The 27124-nt window shown below is 32.2% G+C and overlaps 2 protein-coding genes across 2 annotated transcripts in view; one reads left to right on the top strand and one right to left on the bottom strand.

The window, feature by feature from the left end:
• Positions 1-244: 244 nt before the first annotated feature.
• LOC128189954 (uncharacterized) lies at positions 245-18632 on the bottom strand. The gene is made up of 6 exons (XM_052861824.1): positions 18251-18632; positions 16920-17037; positions 9091-9288; positions 8838-8964; positions 7706-7811; positions 245-5384 (listed from the first exon to the last, which is right to left on the bottom strand). Exons 1-6 carry the CDS (start codon positions 18329-18331, stop codon positions 3609-3611), a joined length of 2406 nt encoding a protein of 801 aa, XP_052717784.1. The 5' UTR covers positions 18332-18632; the 3' UTR covers positions 245-3608.
• Positions 18633-18894: 262 nt separating this feature from the next.
• LOC128167815 (transmembrane 9 superfamily member 1-like) overlaps positions 18895-27124 on the top strand; it is a 44939-nt gene continuing 36709 nt past the window's right edge. Inside the window, exons 1-3 of the mRNA XM_052833743.1 lie at positions 18895-19167; positions 24667-24756; positions 24862-24943. Of these exons, the coding sequence (XP_052689703.1) occupies positions 19075-19167; positions 24667-24756; positions 24862-24943 (265 nt within the window). The 5' untranslated portion in view covers positions 18895-19074. The remainder of the gene's footprint in view (positions 19168-24666; positions 24757-24861; positions 24944-27124) is intronic.

Below are 27124 nucleotides of genomic sequence, written 5' to 3'. Positions count from 1 at the left end.
TCTGTACAATATAATATTTATTGTATAGAGGTGGTAGATATAAAAACTTAAAAACACTTCGTGACAGGCCCCTGTGCCCTAAATTAATTTTTTTTCTGTCATTTTCAAGTAGAATGCATGCTAGAATTCATATCTCTAGTTAATATAGAAGTTAGGACTTGTATGCTTAACTTTTCTGAAAGGTGTGGAGAACCCTTAAAAACAAAGGTACGAACACCTGAAAGATGAAATCTGAACAAATGCGCAAGTTCTGACGATCATATTTTTATTGCATATATCTGACATAACAACAAAATTTTTTGGCTTCTTATTTTTTTGTATAAAGTTCCTGATGATGAAATGCAAAGGCAACTATTGTTGAGAACAAAAGATTTAATCTCAGTGCATAATTAACAAGTTCTCTAAAAAATTCTGCACTTTTGTTCGTTTCTGCGTTCTGGCCAGATTGAACCACATAAAATGCAAAAATAAGATCACATGTCGGGATATACAAAAAGTTACACCTGATTCTTAAAGAGATAAAAACCGTCTACCTGTCAATAGTCACAGAGTTACTCATAAAAGGAAAAAATAGTCATAATATTTAATAATAATAATGTCTCTATAAATTATAGAGTCAACAAAAAAGACAATATTCTAAGACATCTGAACTACACAAAAAAAAAAGGCAAAAAGAAAAAAAAACAGCTAACAAGAGAAAAACTACAGACAACCACCAAAGATGTACATTTCGTGTGGGTCCATTACCCACAATTCATTTCCCAAAATTAAAAAAAATATGAACACATTCCTGCTAAAAAGGAAGTCAATTAAGAAAAAAAAAGTTGAGTAGAACAAAACCATAAAAAGTAAACAGTTCATCTATTGCCCATAACCCTTTAAAACTAGCTTTGACAAGACTTCAATATTTCTCTATCATTTGTTTGTTTATCTCAGCACTATAAAAAGGAGGTGAGATGCGGTAGATTAAAATCAGTAAAGCTTAAAATAAAAAAAGAAAACCACATAGATTCGGTAGGAGGAGAAGACTAACATGACCACTGGCCTAATAAATATTCAATTGAATACATAATTAATTACTTAGGTGCCTGCTGAAACAGAGCTATTCGGTAGACTTGAGTAAGTCATATACAATAAATAGTTTGATTGATAAAAACAGGTTATATAATTGATTATAGCACTTGAAGTAAACCTTAACAAACATGTTATGTTTCAAGACATTAATTAAAAATACTGACTTCACATATCCAAAACTGCTATGTTTTTTTCCAGTTCATGGCTAATATCTAAATTATCATGTAAAAATAAATTCACCGACAATAAATCTCAATATATAACTCTGTTTAAAAATTTTTCAATGGAATGTAAAGTGTCTATTTTTTGTTGTTGTTTTAAACCAAAACGGTTTTTTTATTCACCAATTTCTGTCGCACTTGAAAAACTGGTATCGTGGTGAGAGGAGCACAGAGAATATGAATTCACTGCTGTCAAAGAAATAGATGACTTGTTTGGATACTCAACAAGTCAAGAAAATACCACTTGAGCAGAACTATTATGGGGAATCATTTAAAAGAGTCTCGGTTCATCAACCATAGTTTCTGATTTCAGTCCTTTGTATTCATATGACTTTATAAACCAATCATAGAAAAAAAAATAGTTATCTTACATTATTTCATGATAAAAAGCAATAACCTAGGGTTAATTTTCATCTAAAACAATCTCAAATCTTGAGGTATTTATGAGCATTAAGAAATATTAGGAGCAACAGTTGCTTCTACAACTTGAAAAAAGTTTGAGATTATAATCAGCCCTTAATCAGATAAAATAAAACTATTGTGATTTTTATAAAACATATATATATAAAAAAAATTCAGAAGGAAAATGCTTGTTATGGGTACAAAGAATACATAGATCTAAACACTAGTAAAAGCAGGATAACTGGAGCCTAAAAGTGAAAGTAGTACAGATGAATTTAAGTCATCTGGCGTCTGTGTGATGCAACAGAAATCATGCAAACAGTAAGCTCTTCAAATTTAAGTACAATTGTTTTCTTCTACCATTATATTCAATCATGATTCAGTATAATTTTGGGAAAACTGACTTCAAATATAATTTGTTTATCAAATTTACACTGAACTCCCTCTTAAACTTAAAGAAATCTATTTCTGATAGATTAAAAAAATTAAAAATTGTCTTACAGAAGTTTCAATTTTTATAAAGACCAGCTATAGATCACCCAGAAATTGCAAAAAGAAAAAAACATTTATCACTTTACCGACTTCGACAAATCGACAAACTTAACAAAGCATACAAACTAAATCATGATTGAATATAAGGAATCAAAATATTAATGATCAAATATACATATATGTTTTATTAGCAGACAAAAACTGTCTTTGTTATCAATAGATGGTTGTAGAAATAATTTCTATAGTTATGAATCAAAGGTTTAGAGATTTCCAAACAGTCCAAAATTCTATCACGAAGAAGAAAAATAAAAATAATCAGGAGATAGAGAGAGCTGTTAAAAATATATTACCCTCCTGTGGAGCAACCAGAATGTGGTTTTGTCACGTGGAATGTAAATTAAACAGAAGTATCAGATATCCAGTTTTCCTGTACCTTGTTAGTTTATAACCAAGAAGTTGCATTTCTAGGTACAGAGAGAGCTCATAGCCCTGTTATACATGTAGCATTGACCCTGCATCCACCTAATTAACCAGTACCCCTTTGGTCATTCAAAGAAAAATAACACTAAAACAATTTGAAATAAAATGAGCTAGAGTGTACTTAAGCTGAAATTAGATTTCAAACTTTACATGGAGTAGCGCTATTATTTCAAGAAAAATATCTTGGAAAACAATCTTTTAAGTAGATAAATAATTTTTTTTTCTGTTGTACAATTCTTAATAAAAGAAATATTATTCCCTTTGATTCGTAAAAGCATCTTATGCAATTTTTATAAAAATGTCAGCAATTGCATTAATGGGCAGTGATGTTATGACAACTAGGTTCCAACAGCGGATGAATGTATGAACAATGTTAAAACATGTATCAGAAATTGTTTCTTAAAATAGCACCTTCAACCACATAGAACAATATGTAAACTACGTATATTAAAAAGTTAATCAATTGCAAAGGGGAAAAGTTCTAGTAAATAACAAAAATGTGACTAACTTTGGGCCTATAGAACCCAGTGTGAACATCTAACCAAACATAATTATGCGGTAGTTTCATGAGAATTGCCAGTAGCCCCCGACTGTAAACAACACGTTAATAAATATGGGGTGTAACAATAATATCTTAAACACATCCACTGGAGATAAAAACACACAACCTGACATTTCAAGATGACAATAACAGACATATTATTTTTCTCTTACCCCAGAGTGCGTACCTGAACAGGCCAAGCTCTCACCTCAGGTAAAAATAACCTACTGACCTAACACTCAAAATTCTGATACAATTTTTTATAACAAAAACTTGTTACATATCAGAAATTCCTATCAATAACAAGTACTTTGAGATACATAGAAACAAGTGTACCAAAACAATATTCAATGTGTAGACCTTCAAATGAAGTTAAATAATGCACAAACAAATTTCTGTTAACATTTCTCCATCCTATACTCCATCCCATGTAAATCTACAGAGGACACCCTCATTCTCTTCACTTTTGCCCGGTGGTTCTTGAACCACAGCTGTACATTTTTGGCTTCTAGCTTTGGGAACTTTTGGCGGTATTCAGATTTATTCAGCTCTTCACAGTACTTATCAATCATATAGGATGAAGGGTGGGTGTCCTCTGCGAACCATTTCTCCAACTTGGGTATCTCAGACATCGGGTCTATGAAGACTCGAGTTCGTCGCTTGCGATGAGAAGAACTGAGGCTGCCGGACTTGATGTGATGATCGGTAGGAGATTCGTCACTGGACATAGCTTGAGAGTTCTGCTGTTGCTGGTATCTTGTTGTTTGCTGTAAAAAATGACTATTCATGGGGAAATAAGTCATGGCCAATGGATGGGGGAAATGGGGAATGTGGAGAGGATGATGTAATCCTGCTGCACCGTGCTGTTGCTGCAGTCGTGAGAGAGCGTTTGCATTGTAACTGCCCATGTGGGCCTCCCTTATAAAGGTTCCATCTTTGGCTTCATGACTAGATTCTGATCCTGCGTAGGACTGGCTATCATCCATATCGGATTCCAGATCATTGTCATCATCAGATCCTGAGTGAAAAACCTCCGAATTTCCATTGCTGGAGCGGCTGGAGTGGTTGGGATAATCTTGTGATGAGGACCTCTGCTTCTCAGTGTTGTACCTGTTCAGCGAGTCGGCCTTTCCATTGGAGTTTTCTTTCTCCTGCTCATCATCTGATGAATTCTTTCTTTTCCTGTTGTTGTTTGCTGTGTCCAAAATGTCTTTTTTTACTTGACTAGATTTATGAGAATTTGACAAGTCACATGGTTCCCTGGGTTCTTCGTCGGCATCCTGACCGTTCTTATACTGGCTGTACTGATGAGGCAGAACATACACAGCATTTCTGTTGGGTAGGTATGGAGTATCGCCAGTATCAGGAGTCTTTTCACCATCAGATGGTGAAGAACTTTCCTTTTTAATGGATACTGTATGCCCCTCTTTGTCCCCTTCATCATCATCTGATTTGTCCAGGTCTGTATCTGCACTTTTTGATTCTGTTCTTTCTCCTTCAACTTTACTCGTCCGTTCTGCTTCATCCTCTTTTTTCATGCCATTCATCCTTGCCCTTTGACCTGCCTGAGAAAGGTCACATGGCTCTTTAAGAGTATCTCCTAAAATATCATGAGAACCATAGATACCCTGAAATGGGTAAGGCAACATGTATGGAAGGCCCCTGGTACCCATAAAACAGCCATTCTCTTGAGTATTAGTACTCTCGTCATTAATTTCATCCCCTTCAAATGAGGTGTCACCATCAAAGCACTTGGATGCTCTTCTGTGCGCAGCTCTAGCATTCTTAAACCAGTATATGATGTTGGTCAGATCCAATGGCCTTCGTCCTTTTCTAGAGTCAAGAGAATTTAACTCCTCTAGGTATTTTATCATCACCTCTCTAGGAGGGTGCTGATTCTCAGCAAACCACTTCTGCAACCGTGGAATTTCATGCTCGGGGTCAAACGACGTTCTCATTCTGGTTTTGCCATGCAGGGGAGCATGGTTTGTGGAGTAACTTTGCTGTTCCCTCTGGGGTGAGGCTGGGAGCTTCTCTGGGGTAGAGGTGTTCGAATGCCTTGCCTCCTCACTGTGCTGTTTATGCAGGTCTTGATACCATTTGTCAAATGATTTTCTGATTTCTAGGGGCAAATTAGAAAAGCTGTCCCCTTTGCTCAAAGATGTTAAGAGATCCTGCAAAATATAAAATGAAAACATATTTTCATTAAATAATTTTTAGCAATCATTATGAATCTAATTTCTTGAAGAAAATAATCATAAATCCATAGCAATAGAAAGGTGGGGACAACTTCAAAATTCTTTTTTCCGCTTAAAAAACACAATATTTTACACCAAGGATAACACTTTGAAAAAGTGGTATATTTGTTTTGAAAACTTCTTCCTAAAGCTACCGGTATTGATAATACAGTTGTAGAGTTATATAAATAAATGAAGTATTTTTCAATGGCAATATATGTATTCAGTAATTTAATCTGCAGTCTTAAACAATGATCATTACTGCATGTGAACAATTTGACAATTTGGAGTTATTTCCTCAAATTTGAGATTATATCAAGGGTTTATTAGTTCCAATACATAATGATAAAAAGAATTCCTTCCTATTGTAGGAATCTATCTACACACTAACTCAATCATTACTTTTCATATTTCAACTGTCAGTGTCTGATTTATACCATATTTTAATATATAAAAATATGAGTTTGAAGACCAAGTTACAGGTGTTACTAAGTATCTGACCGGGAATTAACACTGATCCCAGGTGTTTAATTATTTACCGATACTATTTGCAGAAATCTTGGTTACTTTCACATTACTTTCATATTATCAGATCCATAACCTTTAAAGTATTTAATAAACAGCTGTCATTTATAAGTACGTTATAAAAGTTTCATCTGTAATCATCTACGAGTATTTAAAATTATCATGAAATAAATCTTCATCAAGAAAAATGAAAGAATCTTTAAAATAAGCTTTAATTCATTAGAAAAATAAAACCCACTCTTAAAACACTTGAATGATCATATTTAACTTTATTTCTCATTCAGTGGATTCTGCTGGACATTTGAGAATGACATTTTAACAGCCCAGTACATCACCATTAAGCCTGTAGTATACAGACAGAGTGAGCTGTTACTGCTATTATGACCAGGTCAAGTTACATTTGCTTTTTAAATACAGAATGCTCCTATCACACAGGTGAGAAAAAACGAAATACACTTTATAATGAGCTTGGATACATTTTATAATGAAGCCGTAGAAGGATCCCTCCTCCATTATGTTCAGACTTTATATAAACCTGGCCCTGTCTGCTTCTACTATTTTATCACAGTAGAAGTTTACAATCTGTGGTGAATATTTAATGTCTCACTTTACACCTTAATCAGAGTGGTGTATCTCCTGTTTTATTTTTGTTCAGTACTTTTTTTTGGAATGCCTCTGCTAAATTAATGATAATATAAGGGGAAATAAATATTTTTTTGATATAATCTTGACAAAAAAACCCCGCTAGAAACTACATTAAGATTTGAGGATATGCTAATAAGAGTGCTTAATACCTTTATTTCCTATAAATGTATTAATATGAATGTAGCACATGGACACATGGGCCATTTTTGTATTTGAATCGCTGATGCATGGTTTATCAAATATGTCAAATGCTGTTATTGTCAAATATCCACATAAGTGATAAGATCTAGCTCCTGCCATAAAAAATATTCACTTATACATTTATGGACTTCAGTTCAAACTACAACACATCATGACAAGGTCTAAAATTTCTTGTTGCAGGTGCCAAATGGCAGATAAAAATATAGGCTTCCGCATGCTTTTTTTGAAATAACTTCATGGTCAAAAATAACTCTTAAAATTTATTATCTATAAAAACAATTTGCCCCCTAACAACTGAATACCAATTCAGCTAGCTATAAGAAACAAGGTTAAAAACAAAAGACGGGAGATCATGGCCATTTAAGGACATCTGAGTGACAGGTTTATACTGGATATGTAATTATTGATACAGTTCATTGGGTAGTATCTTAATACATGTATTCTTATTTAATTTTAACTTCTATATTTTGAAAAATATAAGGATTTGATCAAATAACCCTGATTTGATTTCCTATTCAATGTGCTTTAAATAATATGGAAGACAAGCTTTGCTTATTGTGTAGATCATTCAGTTCAGGTATGACTTCAACTAGTTAGGAATAAGACAATCCAATAACAGAAGGCAATACAATATACTCACATATAAAACCCCTTCTATTGCTAACAAAACAAACCAACCCAACCTCTTTAATTTTAATTATCTTGTCAATATATATAATGTTCATCACAAATTAAAATGACAAACCATCTAGGGGCTGTGGCACTAATTTAAAACAATTGCTTTAAACTCCTGCAGAGAAAGTATAAAAACTAGCAGCTATATTCATCCTCTTAGATTACTCCAGGCACAGCACTACCTGTCGCATTACAACATCTCCCTCACTCACCTTTTCAATCGGACAACCAGAGCTCATGAGGAGGCCTTGCGACTGAGTCAACAGAAGCTGGAGTAGTTTCCCTTTGATTTCATCGGTGGAGCTGAGTTTGGTACTACTGTAAAGAAGGAAAGTGAGAGTGGCAAGAAATGAAAGCGAGACTTTCAACGCAGCTCTCCAGAACATCGTCACAGTGATAAGGTACCGAAAAATGCTTCCAAAAGTTTTTGTGTTTTAAAGAGTATAAAATAAAAAAAAAGAAAATAACCAAAAGAAAAAAATGTAAATCTACATGTTCTTAAAATAACCACACTGTAAACAATGCTCACACAATAGTTGCCTTTGCTTTTTTGATATATAAAATACATTATACATAATGTTACCAGTAAATAAGGTAATATTCAAACATCATTTAAATATAATATGCAGTTTAAGAAAACCGTACAGAGCAATTTTTTTTTACTTTATAAATAATGCCACCTCCTTATATATTACAGTATTATCATTTGTATATTCTATCATTTGTTGTTTTTACATGTAATACCTTGTGAATCACTTTGAATATGCATACTGAGAGGGTCACACACTTTTTGTATAAACTCTCTTTTTTAATCGGTTTACTTTCTACCATTAATACATGTACAGTATATGGTAATAAAAGCCAACTGTCTACTGCAGTTTATCTTGTAACGATTATAGTGCAAGAGTACTGGTACATCTTGCAGTATAACGGTATCTTCTCAGGCAGTTGTACTTTTATTGCTTCATCAAATCAGTGTTGCATAGCTTTTAATCTCCTTATTTCATCAGATTTACACTCTACATAGACGATTGAAATCTAATATAGTTGAAGAAGATGCTTTTAGAGTTATAAATGTGTGTCTACAAAAATCATCAAAGTACATAAAGACACAGTGAGTCTTAGCCCATATCTGATCAGGTTTTAATCTTTTTTTTCATGACAGAAAATAAACGATAACAAAAGGAATTTGTTGAAATGATAAGTTTCAAATAATGTTCCTAAAATTTCATGTGTATATATGCGCAATATTTCCTGGAATCAAGTGAATAGAGAGGTTCACTCTCACGGCCTGACAGACGTCCATTTTTGTCTGTTTTTTTGGTCTCAGACAGACAAACTTACCTGCAGAGTCTGATCCTCAGTTTGGCTGTCTGTGTAAGGTCACCCAGAATGTCCTCAATTGTTGACTTACTGTCTTCAGTAATGGTTTCAAAACTGAGTGGCTTCCAGTTCTTGATCTGAATGGCACCTAGATTGAATGATTCAATTACATGGTTCTTGAAATAACTAATCTATTCAGAAATAATTAACAATGTCATTATTGTGCATATTTCTTGTTTAAAATGAAATGTGGAAATATGAAATTAATCAAAACCTTTTGCGTTCATGGCTTCGTTGGCGTTGTATCCAAGTTTGACGAGAGCTGTTCGTAAAAGCTCCGAGAACAGGGTTGTACATGGCAATATAGCATACGTATCCAACTCCACATTGTAGGTGGCAGTGTTGTCAGGTTCAAAGGTCAAAGGTCCATTTGTTTGCTCAATCACACAATGGATGGGCAAAGATTTAACTCCTAAGATTTGAAAAAAAAGTTTGAATTTAACATAAATTGGTATATAAAATGTAATACATTTGAGGGAACCCCCCCCCCCCCCCCATATAACTGAAGGGAAAAGATTTGTTTCAGTTTATCAACCATATGAAAGTCGCACTTCTCTCATTTTCTTGTATACCCCTTACATTTATACTACTGCTCTGAAGATCAGTGAAGTACGATTATACTAATGGTTGATCAAATGTTCATAGAATGGAGGATCAACAAAAATCTCAACATATTTCAAGAGCTCCGAACCTTGCTACTGCTCCTGACATGAGCTTGAGTAAACAACTCAGTTTTTTTTAAAAAACTTCTTATAAATTCATTCTTCACTCAAGAGGTATACATATTCCTAACTCGTCATCTAAATATTCTATTTTATCGAAAAGTAAAACAGATATCAAATCCATAAGCTTGGTGCAAATTAATCCCGTGATCGTAATTTTAAACATTTTGAGCTTATTTACTTTCTCTCTGTGTCGAGCATTTATAAAATTTAAAGTCGTCATTCAAAGAAGTCGGACAAAGATCATCCTTATAAGCACGGAGGAAATTATCTTAAATCCGTCCAGAGATTTTTCAATTTAACTGAAAGGGATAAATCCTCTTTAAAACCTCTAAAAATTTAAAATCCAGTTTTATTACAAAAGTAAATAAATTTAGGTCCTTATCCTCTCTGAAATACCAAGACTATTCTACCTCCCAGAAACTTCCTCTCTAATCTGCAAACAGGATAAGCCCCCATCAGAAATCCTTAGCAATAAAATTCTTTTCAGATAAATAATGAAATAATTCCAAAAACCACCCAATCTTTGCCCCAAAGCATGAATTTCCCAACATAAATTCTTCATTGTCTTCCTTAAGGAATCTTTTAGTGTTTTTTTTTTTTTCATTTTACAAAAATGTTCATGTCTTCCGATAAAAAGAATAAAATTCATAAAACATATATCACAATCTTTTTTGATAGGAAAGTATTGTAGTCAGTTCTTGAAATCATTCTATTTTATTTCTTACACTTTTTGACCAGCTGCGTTTTGATTTTTAATTTTTTTTTTGCACTATAAATAACAAATATATAGTAACCCAAACTTTGCTCTTTTGGGTAACTGGGTAATATTCTCATGTGGTATTTCCAGGATGAAGAAAAAACATCCTTCTATCTTTTCCATTTCGCTTTTCCAGTTTAATAATATACCAAAACCCAAGAGAGAGAGAGAGAGAGAGAGAGAGAGAGAGAGAGAGAGAGAGAGAGAGAGAGAGAGAGAGAGAGAGAGACTGTCAGAGACAAAGTCTGTGCTACATGTAGTAATTACTCGGTGGGGTGAACTCCATCACCTTACCACTGATTACATTTAATCAGCTTTGTTTAAGCTAGGGTGATGACAGATGGTCCAGGGTCTTAATCCGCCCAGAGACACAAATCTATAACACCTTGTCACCATCACCTATGAAAGGCCTGGTGGTCATTATTCTGTTAAAGCTTGTCAGGTACCAATTGGTCAATCTGCAGTCTTCATTGACCTAATCCATTAAACACTTCTGGAGACAATGATTTTTGAAAATATATATCAAAAACCAGCAGATAATTGAAAAAATATTCTTTCATTTGTTGTATGGTACATTTACAGTCAGTACAGGTATTTATGTACATGCATAAAATGATTCTTTTGCTTTTTTGGAAAACAGAAAAAAAAACCCCAAAAAACCCTTGAACTTATACAGGCCACAGCTCTGGACAAGAAGGAAAATGAAGATGCAAAAAAAAATATGGAGAAGGAATTAATACAAAGCGGATTAGGCCCAGCCTTTTTGGGGTTTGCTTTCTGTGCAAAAGGAGAAGACATCCCTCTAATTCCATTTTAACACTTCATATGTTCAGAGGACAGACTTAAGTAAAGCGATAAGGCAGATGCATGGTCGTTTAATCCGTCTATCCCCAGATTCATCCTCTTATGAGCAGCTGCTTTTGTGTCAGATTTGAATTAAAAGGGAAAAAAGTGAAAATAACAATCTCTCCTCTTTATGTCTCTCAGTGTCAAAGCTGGATCAGGCCATTTTAATTCCCTGACAGTTGTGATGGATTGCTGCTGTTGAGCAGTATCTCTGATCCTAATCTGCAGATTTTTGTACCTGAAAATCGGAGCATTTCCCCAACAGTTGTCATCTCCAAGTACTTCATACTAATCTTCACAATCCATCTGATATCAACAACATTATAAATGGCAAAACCAGAACATGCTCTTATATGCATTAACTGAAGGGAAAGAATTCAAAAATGTTCAAAAAATATACTAGGGGTGAGATAAAAAAAATTGACCAGTTAAAAAAAATAAAGGAATCTTTTATTCATTTATTAGATTACTCTGAACTATAGCTGAGAGAGAGAGAGAGAGAGAGAGAGAGAGAGAGAGAGAGAGAGAGAGAGAGACTAATTCTGAGTATTCTATTTTTGAGTGGCTTGTTGAAAACAAATATCCTGTCCTGGAACTTTAGAGCTGGATGACTATACAGCTTATTTCCTCATCTGTTTTAAATGAAATTATTTCAGTTGCACAACAACTTCCATAGGACAGATCTAACAGCAGAAATGACTGGCTACTTATATATTCCTGTGATGGTTATGATTACGATAATTTCAGAGCAGTGGGTGTCTTCACTTAACTTAGGCTTGAGATCTCTTTGAATCCGAAGAAACTGTCAAAAGTTGGGGGCTTATCATCAGTAATTAACAGCCAAACTTAAATCTCACAATTACATCAGGGGGAGAAAAAATAAAAGATCTGAGGGACAAACTTGTTGATGAAGTTGGCAAAATTACACAAATTCAAATAATCATAAGACCCAATGTTTTAGAGAAAATCTTGAATTATGTTATAACTTACATTAAGATTATTGAAATGATATTGCATTTGAACAGATCAAGACAAGGTTTTCATTAATTTCTAAATGACTGGTATAAAACTGACAGAACCACAAGATGATATCAAAAGAAACACATTTGGTTTGAGATTAAAACTTAGTAATTCACATCTTGAAGACTTTTGTATTTGGCTTAAGCAATCACATTTTCTTCAAAGATACTGCCAAATATATTCCAATATTATCTGCATTAAAACCAAATCTTCCAGAAGTTCACAGCTGTCCTGAATTTACCTATCGGCTCTACCTTAATTCTTCTAATTCCTGAGATTACACACACTTGTGATATTGTTTTACACTTGCACTACCAGCATACATCCTATTTTATGATCTCTTACATAATATTCATCTTTAGTTTTTATGTTTTTTTTTTTCTTTGGAGAATGACTAAGTTCAAGTTTCTTTTCATTTCATTGAGGTTTTCCTGTAAGCATATGCACTCTTAATCATAAAGTTAGAATTTAAAAAAAAAAACATGAAAATTTGATAGTAAATGAAACAGTAAGAAAGTATTTAAAGAAATCAAATGTTTTTAAATTATTTAAAATAAGTGTTGTATGAAAGTTTTATACTTGCTTGCAATTATTCAGATTAAGTTAATGTCTCTTCATTTTCATAACCTTTATTATATTAAGTTAATTATCACTCTACAAATTCAAGATCTAATTAAACCACATGTGCTTATGTGTCTTTAAAAATTATCTGGCTCCTAATTATAAGGCAGACAAAAAACTGTAGGTAATAAAAAGAAAATAATCCCATATTAAACAGCTAAAAAATTTTGCAATATATCTTGCAGTATATAAATCATTTGCAATTTGAATAGAAAAAATGACTATATAATCTTCAATTCATTTCCTTGAGTGGCTCTTTCAGTTTATCACATCATAAAAAACCACAAGAGAACAAATTGATTAATAAAAACCACCTACACCTGAACAACACCAAAAAGAAATTAAACTGTTTAGTATCATGATTGTTTCCTTATTCGCAGTTTTGTCAAGATTTTTTTTTTATCTTAAGATGGGAAGATAGAGTTAGAGCCCACCAATGGTCGATGTGCAGAAGTACATGTATATACATTTAGATGGGCAGTGCAGATATGTCACGTACATATATAACCCTTAATTTAGAAGAAAAAATAAATTACTCCGAATCTATGAGGTTTGGCATACAATCTGGTTATCATTAACAGTAAATAAATCAATATATATTTCTGATATATACCAAATTTAAAGCTGTAACAAATAGAACTGAACTTGACATTAGACATTTAAGTTCAATTTCATCAGTTTTTACTTGATTTCAAATGCATCTTATATTCATGGTTATTTAAAAAAAATTGTCATTTGAAGCGTGCTTTCATAGTCTGATCACTTAAATCTCACTGCTAAGTGTTCCGTTCTCGGTGGGACCCGCGGTATTAACTAAATGGAAAATTCAGGTCGGCAGGATTAGAGACAAGAGTGGGAGAATAGAAGATATGTAAACACATAAAGGATAGACACTTAATCCAGGGTCGATTTAATCCCCAGGAATGAATGCCCTGCACACACAAAATCCTAATTTAGACAGTCTTTTCACGATCAGGGTTTAAGGTTGGTTTGTTGATAGTGTTGTCTTCATCTTCTGTTCTTATGAACTTAATCTTCAACTACAGGACATCGAAATATAAAGCCTCTTACCCCAAGTCTTTGACCCCCCCCCCTCCTCCTACCCTCCCTTTATTTCAATTTAAAAAAAAATCATTTCAGATTTTTCTACCTCTTTAGCAAACAGTTCTCTTGTTAAAATAATGCTGTAAAAGATCAAATAAAAAGAGACTGGTACTGCATTTATCTGTGTCTCTAGAAATGGGGATTCACATAATACACCATTATCAAAACATTTTGTCATAAAGCCAATATTTTTATATCCTAAATGCTCTCAGGAGACAGACATATTTAACGTACAATGCCAGATTCTGTCGACACTGTAACAATTGTTTATCAACAGGCAAAGTTATGTTTATTTAACAACATGGGATAAACTCCTTTATTATGCAGGTAAAGAAATTCAAAATCCACAATGTTCAAATCCAATGAAAAGCAGAATGGATCCTTGTTTGCCAACGGAGGCCATAATTACACGTTGACTCCCCAAGTGTTACAGTTTAATCTCAAATCCATCAGAAGTTAGCGCTTACCAGACAATCATTCATTTCATACCAACACTACATAATCAATGTAATTATACTTTAATGTCCTTGGAAGTCAACAAAATTTTTCTTTTTAATTTTGATTTTTAAAAACCTAGAGGAGTGACACAATGTTTGAGTTTCATATTTAAAAAAGAAAATCAATTCTCAACCCCTTCTTTTAATCAGCATTAAGAAAATGATTGCCCAAATCAACACAGACTATTTTCCTCCTCTACCGAAACATTCTTTCTCAGTGATCAAACAGATAAATGCTATAAAAGTCCCAAAGATATCTAGGATTTTCTTGTAATTGCGAAAAAAGATGACATTAGGAAAAATCATACCTAAGAACTTGTCTGATAAAATACAATTTGAATACGGTAATAATCTAACAATTTTCTCCACTTGTGGGTATGCAAACAGATGACTGATCTATCTTTGCCAATGCAAGGCATTGCATTTGAGCAGGGCAAAAATCAGAAAGCTGGCTTAGTCCCTCAATGTCATTTAATTGATCAGACTTTGAGGATTAGGAAATCTCAGGCAAAGATGCCTGCTTCATCTCCCCCAATTAGGGAAGTCTTAAGATTATCCCCGCATATGTAAGATAAGATCGCCGGGCCAAATTGAACATAAATCCCCATTTTATCTGTTCCCAACCACTGTAATATCCCCAGAAAATTACATTTCTTGGCCATTTCTTATTTTGGAGAATGAAAAGGTTTGGATTTTATGAGTGATAAATTATTGATGACAGTTTCCTCTTTACTACAAAAATGTTCAGGAAAGGTCTAGAGAATTACCTGTATGGACTAATGAATGTAAGAGACAAATTCTAATGATGAGAAATTCTCATTCAAAAGTATTACACTGTCGCCAATATCTAGTAACAAAGGGATAAAGATCTGTGCCAGCTCATTAATTTTCATGCTACTAATTCACATCATTAATTAAAATGTAAAATCACTTCTCAAGATAGAAAAATGTCATTGAAAATAATAATTGAAACATCATTAATGTCCATCATGATAAAGTTTCCACCAATCAAGAACTCCTAACAAGATTTCCTACTAAGAAAATTATGTATGCTCCAAGGAGCATTACAGCTGTTGATAGTGACAATTCTCACCAAAAAACTGAGGTAAATCATGCTTTTAATGGACACCATTTCTGATTAAGATGGACTCCAGTCTGCTGTGAGAAAATTTGCTAATCTTTTTGGTAAACATCCAATACCCTAATCTCTTGCCTAACTAACCCACAATAGAAGGATAATCCCATGAAAGTAAATTTTGTTATTTTAAGAGATTAACCATTTAAGAACAGTTAACAGGCTGTTTGTATTTGAAATAATCATATTTAATCTAGTCCTCTTTTCCTGACAGTTAAGTGGATTAAAAGCTATTCCTCATAGCAAGGAAATGTACCAATCACACGATCTCTTATCTACTTCTAATAGCCTTATAAAATGTGTGTAAATTTTTATTTCAGCTTCACTAAGAATACAAAGCATAGAAAAAAAGATTTAGCACTTGTAAATTTCATGAATGTTCATTTGAGGAATAATATTCATCCTAATTTTTTCATTTTTTGAATCTTCTACTTGTATAACAAATCCCACATTGAAGAAAGAGAACAAATGCTGGTAACTTAAAATAAATACAACGTTTGATTAAAATCTTTTAATATTCTTGCTTAAAAGTCAACGTATATAGAAAACAAAATCATATCTTTTCATATAAATTTCAAGATAAGCAAGACATATACACATAATCATTAATTATGAAAATTTCATACAGTTAATGTATGTTTTGCTTTGTTTTTCATTTTTTTTAAAAAATCAAAATGACTTGCTATGTATTATCATATCTTCCAACAAAAAATTGAAATTCATTCAAAGAAACTATATTACTTATTATCAATCTAAAGAAAAATGAACATGTAGTTTATTTGTTTTTATGTAAAAGAAACACATGTATATAATTTACTTTCTTTTTTCTCCTTCTATTTAATGAATTTTATAAAGTCAGGATAGAATTTGAAATCACTAACATAACACAATCCAAATAATTAAACCTCTAATCCAATTTTTTGATTGTGATAATTTTACTTTTTTAAAAAGTAGTTTCTTTTCAAAACAATTACTCTACATGTATTTAATATCATTAAATGACAATAAAAAGTATGAAAGAGACCTTTTTTCAGGTGCATAAGTTGTTTTTTATTTTTTTTTTTTATTTTTTTTTTGTCTATTCATAGTTAAGAAATGTATGCATATAAACAAGCAAGTTTTGACCACATCAATTGTTAAAAAATAACAGACAAATATTATACTCTTTTTACTAAGAGATAATTTTATCAATTAAAAAAAATATACCCCCCCCCAAAAAAAATAAAAATAAAACCTAACTGGCTTTTAAATAATATTTTTTAATATTAATATAGTCAAGCTTCAAATATATGAAGATCTTCACATTTATTTAAAAAGAAAAAAAAAAGAAAAACATACCAGTTGTAGCAGCTGTAGATTGCCCCTGGCCAGGGGAATGGATGTTACTTCTCTTTTTGATTTTCTGCTCCATCTGAATTTGTGAGGGTATATCTTCAGCAAGGGAAACCTGAGGAATCTGTTCATAAGAAAACATCAAGATCTAGCATCAAATGCTGCATCAGAAAGTTTTGTCAAAGATAGTCTGATCAAGATCATCTTTTCTTTTATACTACATGTAATATCCTTAATACAAACTGATAATTATGTAGTTAATGTCACTATCAAGCCCACAGAGACTATAGCCCAATAGATACTATTAGGATTAACAAGTAACTCGTTCATATTGTTTTTCATTACTAACTCCTCCCATATTTGTCCAATCTATCGATACAATTCTATGCTATGACATAGTTGTGATTTGATAATGAACCCTAACTGCTTTTAAGATTTAGAGAAGTAATAAACATCTTTTTGTTTATAATTTGTTTTCTTTCAATTTTCTTAGTATGCCACTGTTAAATAATATAAATGGAAAGTAAGAATTAGAGTTATTAATAAGTAAAAATTTTATTCATCCCTTGTCTAAACAGGGTAGGCCAACTGCTCAAATGGGTCATCCAGATAGCTCGTTTAGGATACAGTATGCCCACAATTGGATATAGTTAACAGTAAAAAAAGGACTGTTTTACTTGGTGTCTAAATCTAAAAATCTGCAAAAATATACACTAAATCCTATAACTTTAGGTAAGACAATTTAAACCTACATTTTGCTGACTGACATGACTGACCCTTAATGCTAAAATGATTCTACTGACAAGGAATTAACTTCATACAATTAGGTTGCAGAAAAACAGTTCCTACTTTCCATGTATTCAATTTTAATGTTGATTTGAAGTACTTCTTAAAAAATGAGAATTTAATGGGTTTTTGTTGTTGTTGAGTTTTGGTGGGTTTTTTTTGCGTGATAAACTTATCCTTTCTAAGATGTACATACACCAATAGGGCTAATATCCCATTGGGACAATTAGTTCCAACCTGCTGTAAGTGCTGTAATGTTTAGACAATATCAAATTCCAAAGATGGCCAATATTATTTACAAAAAAGCTTCTGAAGACATTTATCAATATCTAATCAACACCAAAGCTACATATACAATTTACACATACATGCATGTACCCAGAAATGCATTGTAAATGTGAAAAACTTGATATTTAATTTTTAAAAGAATATCAATCTCTATTATTACACTGACACCAAAAATTAGGATTAAAATTCATGATATTTCTAATGTAACAATCCTTTGAGAAATCAGTGGGATTTATTGATATCGTATACAATGAAAGTCTTACCTCGCTTGCATTGACAGCTGTGGGGGTATTCGCCGCCACCCATGCTTCAGCGAAGGTTTCCATTGCTGCATGGAAATCCATCTTATTGATTCGAAAGTTTGGTTGAAGATTTTAAACTCATGAAAACGCCTGAGTACGATACAATATGTTGAAGCATAAGGAGGGCGGATTAACGCTAACAGACGGCATGAGGAAAACTTGGAAATGTTTGAATGAATAAATGAGAAGAGTTTCTAAAAGTCACTATGCATGAAATGTTGGACAATCGATGATAAAGGTACAACGACACACCCGATGTTTGCGCGCCTAACATTTCAATAACATCCAAATCCCTAACCCTGGCCAGTTAAAGACATCGTTTATCCCTAAGAGGATTAGCAGTCCTTTTCACAAACAATAATATTAACTCCGCGGTACTATATTTTTCTATTTCTACAAAATTCAGCCGCATAAAAGCTTGATCGATACAATTTTACAACTATTTGTATTTCATTAATTAATGATTATATTGATATAAAATTATTTGCTTTAATTATAATTAACCATCAGACTGCGTATGAATACTCTTGTCTAGAAATAAGCCGGAAAAGCTTGGAAAAATGCTATGTCAATGAAACGTTTAAAGGAGAGAACATTTTACATAGATATCTGGAAGCATTAAAACGACTTTGATGTCAATAATGTCCGTAAAATGATAATATACAGTTCTTGTTTAGCAAACACTTGTCTTGGTTGATACTGTTTAGACTTTGATAATTTTTTCTTTTACTTCAACAACACTATTTTCATAGAAATTTAGTAAATATACAGCCGTACTTCTTTTAATGACAACAACAAACATGGCGGTCAGATTCCTTGTTGTCGTGTTGGCAGTAATATCAACAGCAAATGCAGTGAAATACAAGCAAGGAGAAAAGGTTTGAAATGACATATGCAACAAAATGTATTTATATATCCCTTTTTTATACATGCACGACAAATCCCCACCAACTACTAGTGAAAACACTTGGTTTGCAGGTATTTTTTTTGAACCATTCTCTCGAATTTTCTCTATAATTCAATACCCGGCATTTTGCGGCATTTTGTATAATTTAAATATAACAAACATACATGTTAATCAATAATGTATTTGATTAAGTTATAGTTTGGACTAATGTAGCATAATAACTAGCAAAGCAAGCTCCATAGGCTAATATATGAGAAAAAGAAAAAGCTTAATAGATACAAGATCATCACTGAGCAATCCAAGAACACTTGGGTTACTGACTTATTGCCCAAAAAGCTTAGTGGCCAAATCAGTACCATGCATAAGCATTCTCCTCAAATTTTGATTGGGGCCCCATTCACATTTCACTTGGCCCCAACGTCAGGACCTCACTATTACTTTACATTTCAAAAACTTTTGTGTGTGCCCCGAAATAGGTTAATCTGAATTTGTTATTCTTTGAAATTCATGAATTTGTTTTATGTTTAATTCTAAGCTATTTCATAAACCCTCTTCAGCTCCAATTTGCCTTGATTTTGTTAATTGTACATGCACCTCAAAAATTTTGTATATAGAATAGAAAGTTATTTAAAGTATTTGTTATATTTTCGTGATTGACTTATCGTAGTGTTGTGTATTGGTAAAGATTCTCCAATACGATACGATACAATATTTTCAGATGCAATATCTGATTTATTGGATTTGCAATTAAGTTTAGCATTTTCAAGAATAAAGAACCATAATAAACCAAAAAGTGGGATTTTTAAAATAACAAAACAAACACTCAGTCTGGCTTTTTGAGTCAATGAAAGTAAAAGAAAAAGAATCATTTAGGTGATTCTACATATTTCACTATTATATTTGGGACATATACTGACTAATACAATGCTATATATGAATAGCTGCAGGTCTATAGCGCCTGGTCTGAAAAAAACTCAGATGGACAACCTGGGAGCTACAGTTCATTATGTGTAAAAAAGTTGAATTTATGGCGTACAAAAATTGTGCTAGTTTTGGACTGATTAACCTTATTTCTACAATAATTCTGTACAAATATTTGATTCAAAAAATTACTCTGACATTTTACTTCAGATATCACTCTTAACTTGAATATGATATTCTTTTAAACACCATCACAAACCTCGTATAGTGAAGTGGTCAATTTGTTTATATGTAAAAATGGCAACTTTTGATTTTGATATGAATTTAACATGCTTCATTTCCAAGGTTGGTTAGCGTGTTTGGGAGAAAGTCTGATGCAAGTGAAGAGACAATTTCAGTATTGAATTGACTAAAGAATTTTTTCCACAGGGTTTGTGTATAAATAAGGTTAATCAGTCCAAAATGAGTGTAATTTTTTGTATGCCTATTGCAGTTTTTGGGAGTTGATTTTAATCAACTCTCCTTTGCAGTTACTCTGGCAAACCGAAACTGAAACAGTGTTGGACCTAAGCACAAATCATCACCGCTGAGAAGAGTTAGTTCTTGAAAATAATCGATAAATTCGATGTAATGTACGCTGAAGCATTTTTTAAAGGAAAATTATTTATAAGTACCTAAGAAATAGTCAGATTTTAAATACTACGAACAATTCAGAAGTTTTTTGCAGTCGTATGTTTTCCTACGCCAGAGTTCAATATTTTCTCGTTCAACCATCGGCTGTCTCCATACATTTCCGACAAGCAGAGAGTCAGTCTATATTTAGAGGTCGCATCATCAAGCTATCATGTGACCTGGTATCTCTTACTTGTCGGAGATTAACGGAGACAGTCGAGCATCTGTTTGAACGAGACTAGAGTTCATTATTGGTTGGATCCATAGTTTGATGAAATCAATTCTTTTTTAAATATTACACAACATGATTCATAAGAGGTTTTCTCGAAATTCTTGTCGGAAAAGTCAGAGAATCCATATTATAAAAATGTGCGTAATTCAAATAGAGATTTTAAACTACTTGCCAAGCAAAATAACAAATCGTTGATTTTAAGATAAATAATAATCGATAAAGTCAATTCACCGTCAGTACTTCAGTACTTTGATTTACTATGGGAGGCACTGTAGCTCCAAGGTTGTCCATCTGATTTTTTTTCAGACCTGGAGCTATAGACCAGCAGCTTATATATGAACTGATCATTGTGATACCTTTCATCGAAAACAAGGGAAAATATGATCATGTTACTTAAATGAAAATTTATAAGCAAAACTCCCAACAATGCTATTTTTTAACTCGTGTTTTTATTAAAAAAAAAAAGGAAATTTACATTTTCAAGGCTCAGCACTTGCAGTTGAATTTTTGAAAATTTGAATATCGATTGTTTTGTTCATTTTTATTCGACATTAAGTGAGTATTTCTTTATGCTTATGAAGATGGAGTTATAAACAATCCTACAGTCAAACTTTGTTATCTCGAACTAAATGGGACTGTTTAAAAACTAAAAGATATTAAGATATACAAGATATTGAAGGTAAAATACTTTAAAAAAAAAAGGCTGGGTCTTACAAATCACTTTGACATATCCATTATATTCGAGATATCAGTGTTTGAGATATCAAAGTTCAACTGTACTTGTATTTATTGTTTAACCGGTCTTCTTCAAAAGATGAGTAACATTCAGTGGAATTGATCAGAAGATGCTAGAAATAAAGTAGAGTTTAGGAGGATTACCTATCAGACATTAGCTTCAGTATGTAATGGTACTTAAAATAATGGTATGTGTACATCATGTATACACTGAGTAAACATTGTGTGTATAAGCTATCATGTTTTAGTTTCAATAATACATACATATAAGTCCCCAAGTACAACATAAAATGAAAAAATGAAATAAACTACTAAAAAAATACAAATTATAGATACATTATTTAAGTTTTAATTTTGTAAGAATTTTGTGTTTTTATTTACTCACCTGAGCTAAAAGCTCAAGTGAACTTTTCTTTTCCCTTTTTTGTTTAGCGGCTGCCAGTGTCTGTTCATCTGTAAGCTTTTCACATTTTTAGCTCACCGAGAGAAGTCGGGGGGAGCTTATGCTATACCCCTGGTGTCAGCGTCGGTGTCCGGGCTAGGTTAAAGTTTTTGTTGCAGGTCCTGTATCTAAGTTATTACTTGTCCTATCTTCACCAAACTTGCATGGATATTGCATTTGGACCTACTTATGGACTTGAACGACTTGGATGCTGAATCTGGGTTCTGAATTTTAGATGCTGGAGGCCGGAGGTTAAGGTTTTTGGAGAAGGTTAAAGTTTTTGTTGCAGGTGCCCTTTGATAGCAATATCTAAGTTACTGCTAGTCCTAACTTCACCAAACTTGCATGGATGGTGTATCTTATGATACTGATGCACCAGGCAGGCTTGAATGCTGAATCTGAGCTATAGGTTTCGGAAGCTGGATAAGGTAAAGTTTTTTCGAACAGGTCACCTATTTAATAGATAATATTACTATTTCAAACTTGCATAGTTGATTAAACTATAATATGAATGAATCGCAGTGGTAGCTTCAGATGCAGAGCTTGAACTCCATTATCAAGGATGCTAAACAATATATCTTCGTTATTACTGGTCCTAACTTCACCAAACTTGCACGAATGGTGCGTCTTATGATACTGATGCACCTGACAGGCTTGGATGCTGAATTGAAGCCATAGGTTTCAGATGCTGGAGGAGGTTAAGGTTTTAAGACCAGGTTAAAGTTTTTGCTGCAGGTGCTCTCTAATGATGATATCTTAATTATTACTGGTCCTTAATTCCCTAAACTTGGATGGATGATGCCTCATATGATACTGATGCACCTGACAGACTTGGATGCTGAATCTGAGCCATAGGTTCAGATGCTGGAGGAGGTTAAGTTTTTTGGAACAGGTCACATGTTTTGTAAATAATAGCTTGCATAGTTGATTTAAATTTAATATAAATGATTTGTAGAGAAAGCTTCAAATGCAGAGCCTGATCTCCATTATCAAGGATGCTAAAAAAAATCTCCTACCTCACTCAAACCTGCTTGATTGATGTGTTTGTTGTTAAATGATATTTATAACATGATTTCTATGATATAGTATTTTATGATATGGTACACCGTTGTTTAATATGATACAATATTATATCATACTTAATATTGGAAAAAGTTATATAATATGATATTGTATCAATTTTTTTTTATTTTATGATAAGATATAGTTTCATGATATTGTTATGTATAGTATTGTATATTATAATACAATGTTGTATTATATGATATTGTATCATTAACATATTATTTTATCACATGGTACTGTTACAATTGATAAATGTATTGCAATATATATTATTGTATCATAATATACGTTAGTGTATCATATGATATTGTAAAATATTATATTGGTTTATATAATATATTATCATATTAAATGAAATTGTATTATATGATAATGAAATATATAATATTTTACCATATGATACAATATGTTTTATATGATATTGTATCATATAATATTTTAGTATATCACACAATATTGTATCATATGATATGATACAACGTTGAATCAAATTATATTGTATCATATAATACAATATCATATTATGTATCAAATTTGATGTGTCATACAATACAATATCATGCTATGTTAAACAATATGATATCAAGATGTACGATATTGTGATGTTTAATGTAATATGATATTGTATCATATAATTTTATATTGTATCATATATTTTGTATTATGATATTGTATTATGTGATCAAATACAAAATCGAAAACACAATACAATGTCATATCATGCATTATGATATCATATCTCATCATTGTTTATTATGGTATTTTATTGTATTATATGATATATATTGTAAGTATGATTGGATGCAATATTGTATTTTATGTTATTGTACTGATAAACATTGTATCTTATAATACCATATGTATCCATGAATATCTAAGATCATAAAGTATGATTTTCATATAATATGATAAAGGCAGTTTCATAAAGGTGATGCCTCATAAAGGTGATGCCTCGTCTCGATGAGCTTTGTAATCTGTGATTACCCTAATATGTTTTCTTCATTGTTTAGGTCACTCAGATGACCAATAAGGAAGTTTTCATCCATTTTCCATTTGAATTTTCCATCTAGTTTGCTTTCAACTATATAAATCTGTATTGTGTGAAAAGCCATGTAGGAATTCCACTGCAAAATCTGAAAGTTCTTTTAGAATCGGATTGAGTCCTTTTTGACAAGAAACTTGAAGTAAAAATTACATTTTTGCAATAAAAAGGGTGAAAATTAAACAAAAATCTGATTTTTATATAAGAAATAATGATAAGAATTTCAAATTCACTTTCACATATCCATGATATGTTGAAGGACTTTTTTTTATAAATGTACCAAAGGTATTTAATGTTTACAATTTTAAGTACACAATACAAAGGGATTTCAGCGAATATTTTATTTAGCACTATTTTGCAGGTTGTTCTCTATGTGAACAAAGTTGGTCCATACTTCAATCCACATGAAACATATCACTATTACCAACTGCCAGTTTGTCGGCCAAAAAAGGTATGCAGTTTTTGCACAGAGTTTTAATTTATCAAAACGCCATATTGTTATTGGAAATATGTTTTCAGAATGTAAAGCTATTTATTTGTTTGTGTGTATTCACAGATTGAGCACAAAAGTCTGACTTTAGGAGAGGTTTTAGATGGAGATCGGATGGCTGTTTCTTTATATGAAATTAATTTCAAGCGTAAGTTTCTCTTATTACACATCTTGCACAATTTAACTTGAAATTTTTATACTAACTGGTACTTCTGAAACTGCTATAATAAAATGAGATACTATTCAGTATTTAATATTGAACTGCTACAAATACTGACACTGGCCTATAAGAAAAGTTGTACAGAGAGTGTCTCAGTTAGTACCCAAATGAAAGTCAGGTATCAAAAAGGTTCAGCCAAAGGACTAATAAGTTCATAATACCAAGATAGTAAATCGATATTATCATTACAATTCATTAGGAAGCTTACTTAAGAAGGGAGATCCATTCTATCACAAAATCTAACTGGACAACCTGTAAGAGCATTTATGTAATTTTGTCATCCCTCAGCTCTTTAAAGAGGTACTTAAGCGATAAAACTGGATATTGCATGACTTTTCATTCCATGGGGATGATTCTCATGACATGAAGCATCATTTTACAGCTATTTTTAGGCCTCAGCATGTACCTTACTAGATTTTTTTCAAATGCAATTTTAATTATAGAAAGGCATGGTTTTTTAAGAAGTGCTGTGATTTGCAAACGTTTTGCTATAATTTTCATTCTTTGATAAAAATGATAAATATTTATGACTTCTATTGATATATTAATGTCAATCTTATGTTTATCCTATAATCCTTTATTTTCATGTAAATTAATTACAATGTAGAACACAATATAATTGGCCATAGCGGGATATCGTACATTATGCATACTGTTAATTCCTAGTTTGATGCGAATACTTAATTCTATGGTTTTTCTGTTTTCTAACAAACTGCAAGAACATACTAGTAGGCTAATTGTTCGAGAACAATTAGAGGTCTTTCCACCTAATATTTTAATGAATTGCTAGATTGCTCTATAAGATTTACAAAACATTACTATACCTATGATATATGTTGTACTATAAAATGGGAAAACCACAAGGCCATTAATTGATAAATGGTTTTAAAAGAGATTTTTTATTTTTATTATTATCAAGCCATTTTTTTTTAAATTCCATGTTGTATATAACGGTAAAGATTTATCTAATTACTTTTCTGAATTTTTTTCCACTTACTATGAACAAAACTGAGCCAAGTGAATATTCTTTACACAATCGTATAAACAGTAAAGCTAACAATAGAAGAGAGTGTTCTACAGGCTAGCTGTCTTTGTACAAAATGAATAACAAGTTCCACCTGAGTAACCACAGGACTTGATGTGATACCTGGCTGACCCAATTGAATACCTTATTGCGCAATCCAGCAAGCTATTGAAACCCTTACTATAATTCTGTATTTCAAATATGAAAATTCATTAATTAAAATACTTCTAAATGACGTTGACCTTTGACCTTTATGTCATTTTGTTTGGCCAAGGTAGACGCTTCTATTCCAAGTGGTCCGAAGTCTGTACGACAAATAATAAAAAAGTTGGAAATGATTTTATAGAAAATTAAAAACGTTCAGGGGGAATAACTACTAGAAGAGGGCCTCAGATCCTTTCGGTATGAATAGATTGAAGAACCCTCTAAGTATACTGAATACATTGGTAAAAGTTCCAAGTCTTCATCTCTTATGGTTTCAGAGGAGTAGCGATAACAAGCATTTCGTACAATAGGGGCTATAACTCTGTAATTATTCAAAGGTATGAGCCAAGGGGTTATATTTTAAAATGTCTTAAGATGTCCTACTACATCCATAAAAATGTTTTTCTCTACCACCCTAAACAAAAGAGATATAAAAACTCGTTAATTAACAGCTTCTCAAATGACCTTGACCTTTGACCTTTATGTCATTTTGTTCGGCCAAGGTAGACTCTTCCATCCCAAGTGGTCCGAAGTCTCTATGATAAATAATAAAAAAGTTGGAAGTGATTTTATGGAAATTTAAATACTTTCAGGGGCAATAACTACTACAAGGGGGCCTCAAATCCTTTTGGTATGATAGATTGAAGAACAATCTAAGTGTAATGAAGACATTGGTAAAAGTTCCAAATCCGTATCTCTTATGGTTTCAGAGGAGTAGCGATAACAAGCATTTTCTTCTCAAAGGGCAATAACTCTGTAAGTTCTGGGAGTTCTTTGACACAGGGTCAATTGGTACCATAACTTTTAATGAGCAATTACATAAAGTTTAAATTGTTTGGATAACTCTAATAATAAAAAAGTCACCCCGAGCTAAATAGAAA

Source organism: Crassostrea angulata, chromosome 1 (assembly GCF_025612915.1).
Source record: "Crassostrea angulata isolate pt1a10 chromosome 1, ASM2561291v2, whole genome shotgun sequence".
Classification (NCBI taxonomy): domain Eukaryota; kingdom Metazoa; phylum Mollusca; class Bivalvia; order Ostreida; family Ostreidae; genus Magallana; species Magallana angulata.
Note: the sequence above shows the minus strand (reverse complement) of the source record. Positions and strands in the feature narration are given on the sequence as shown.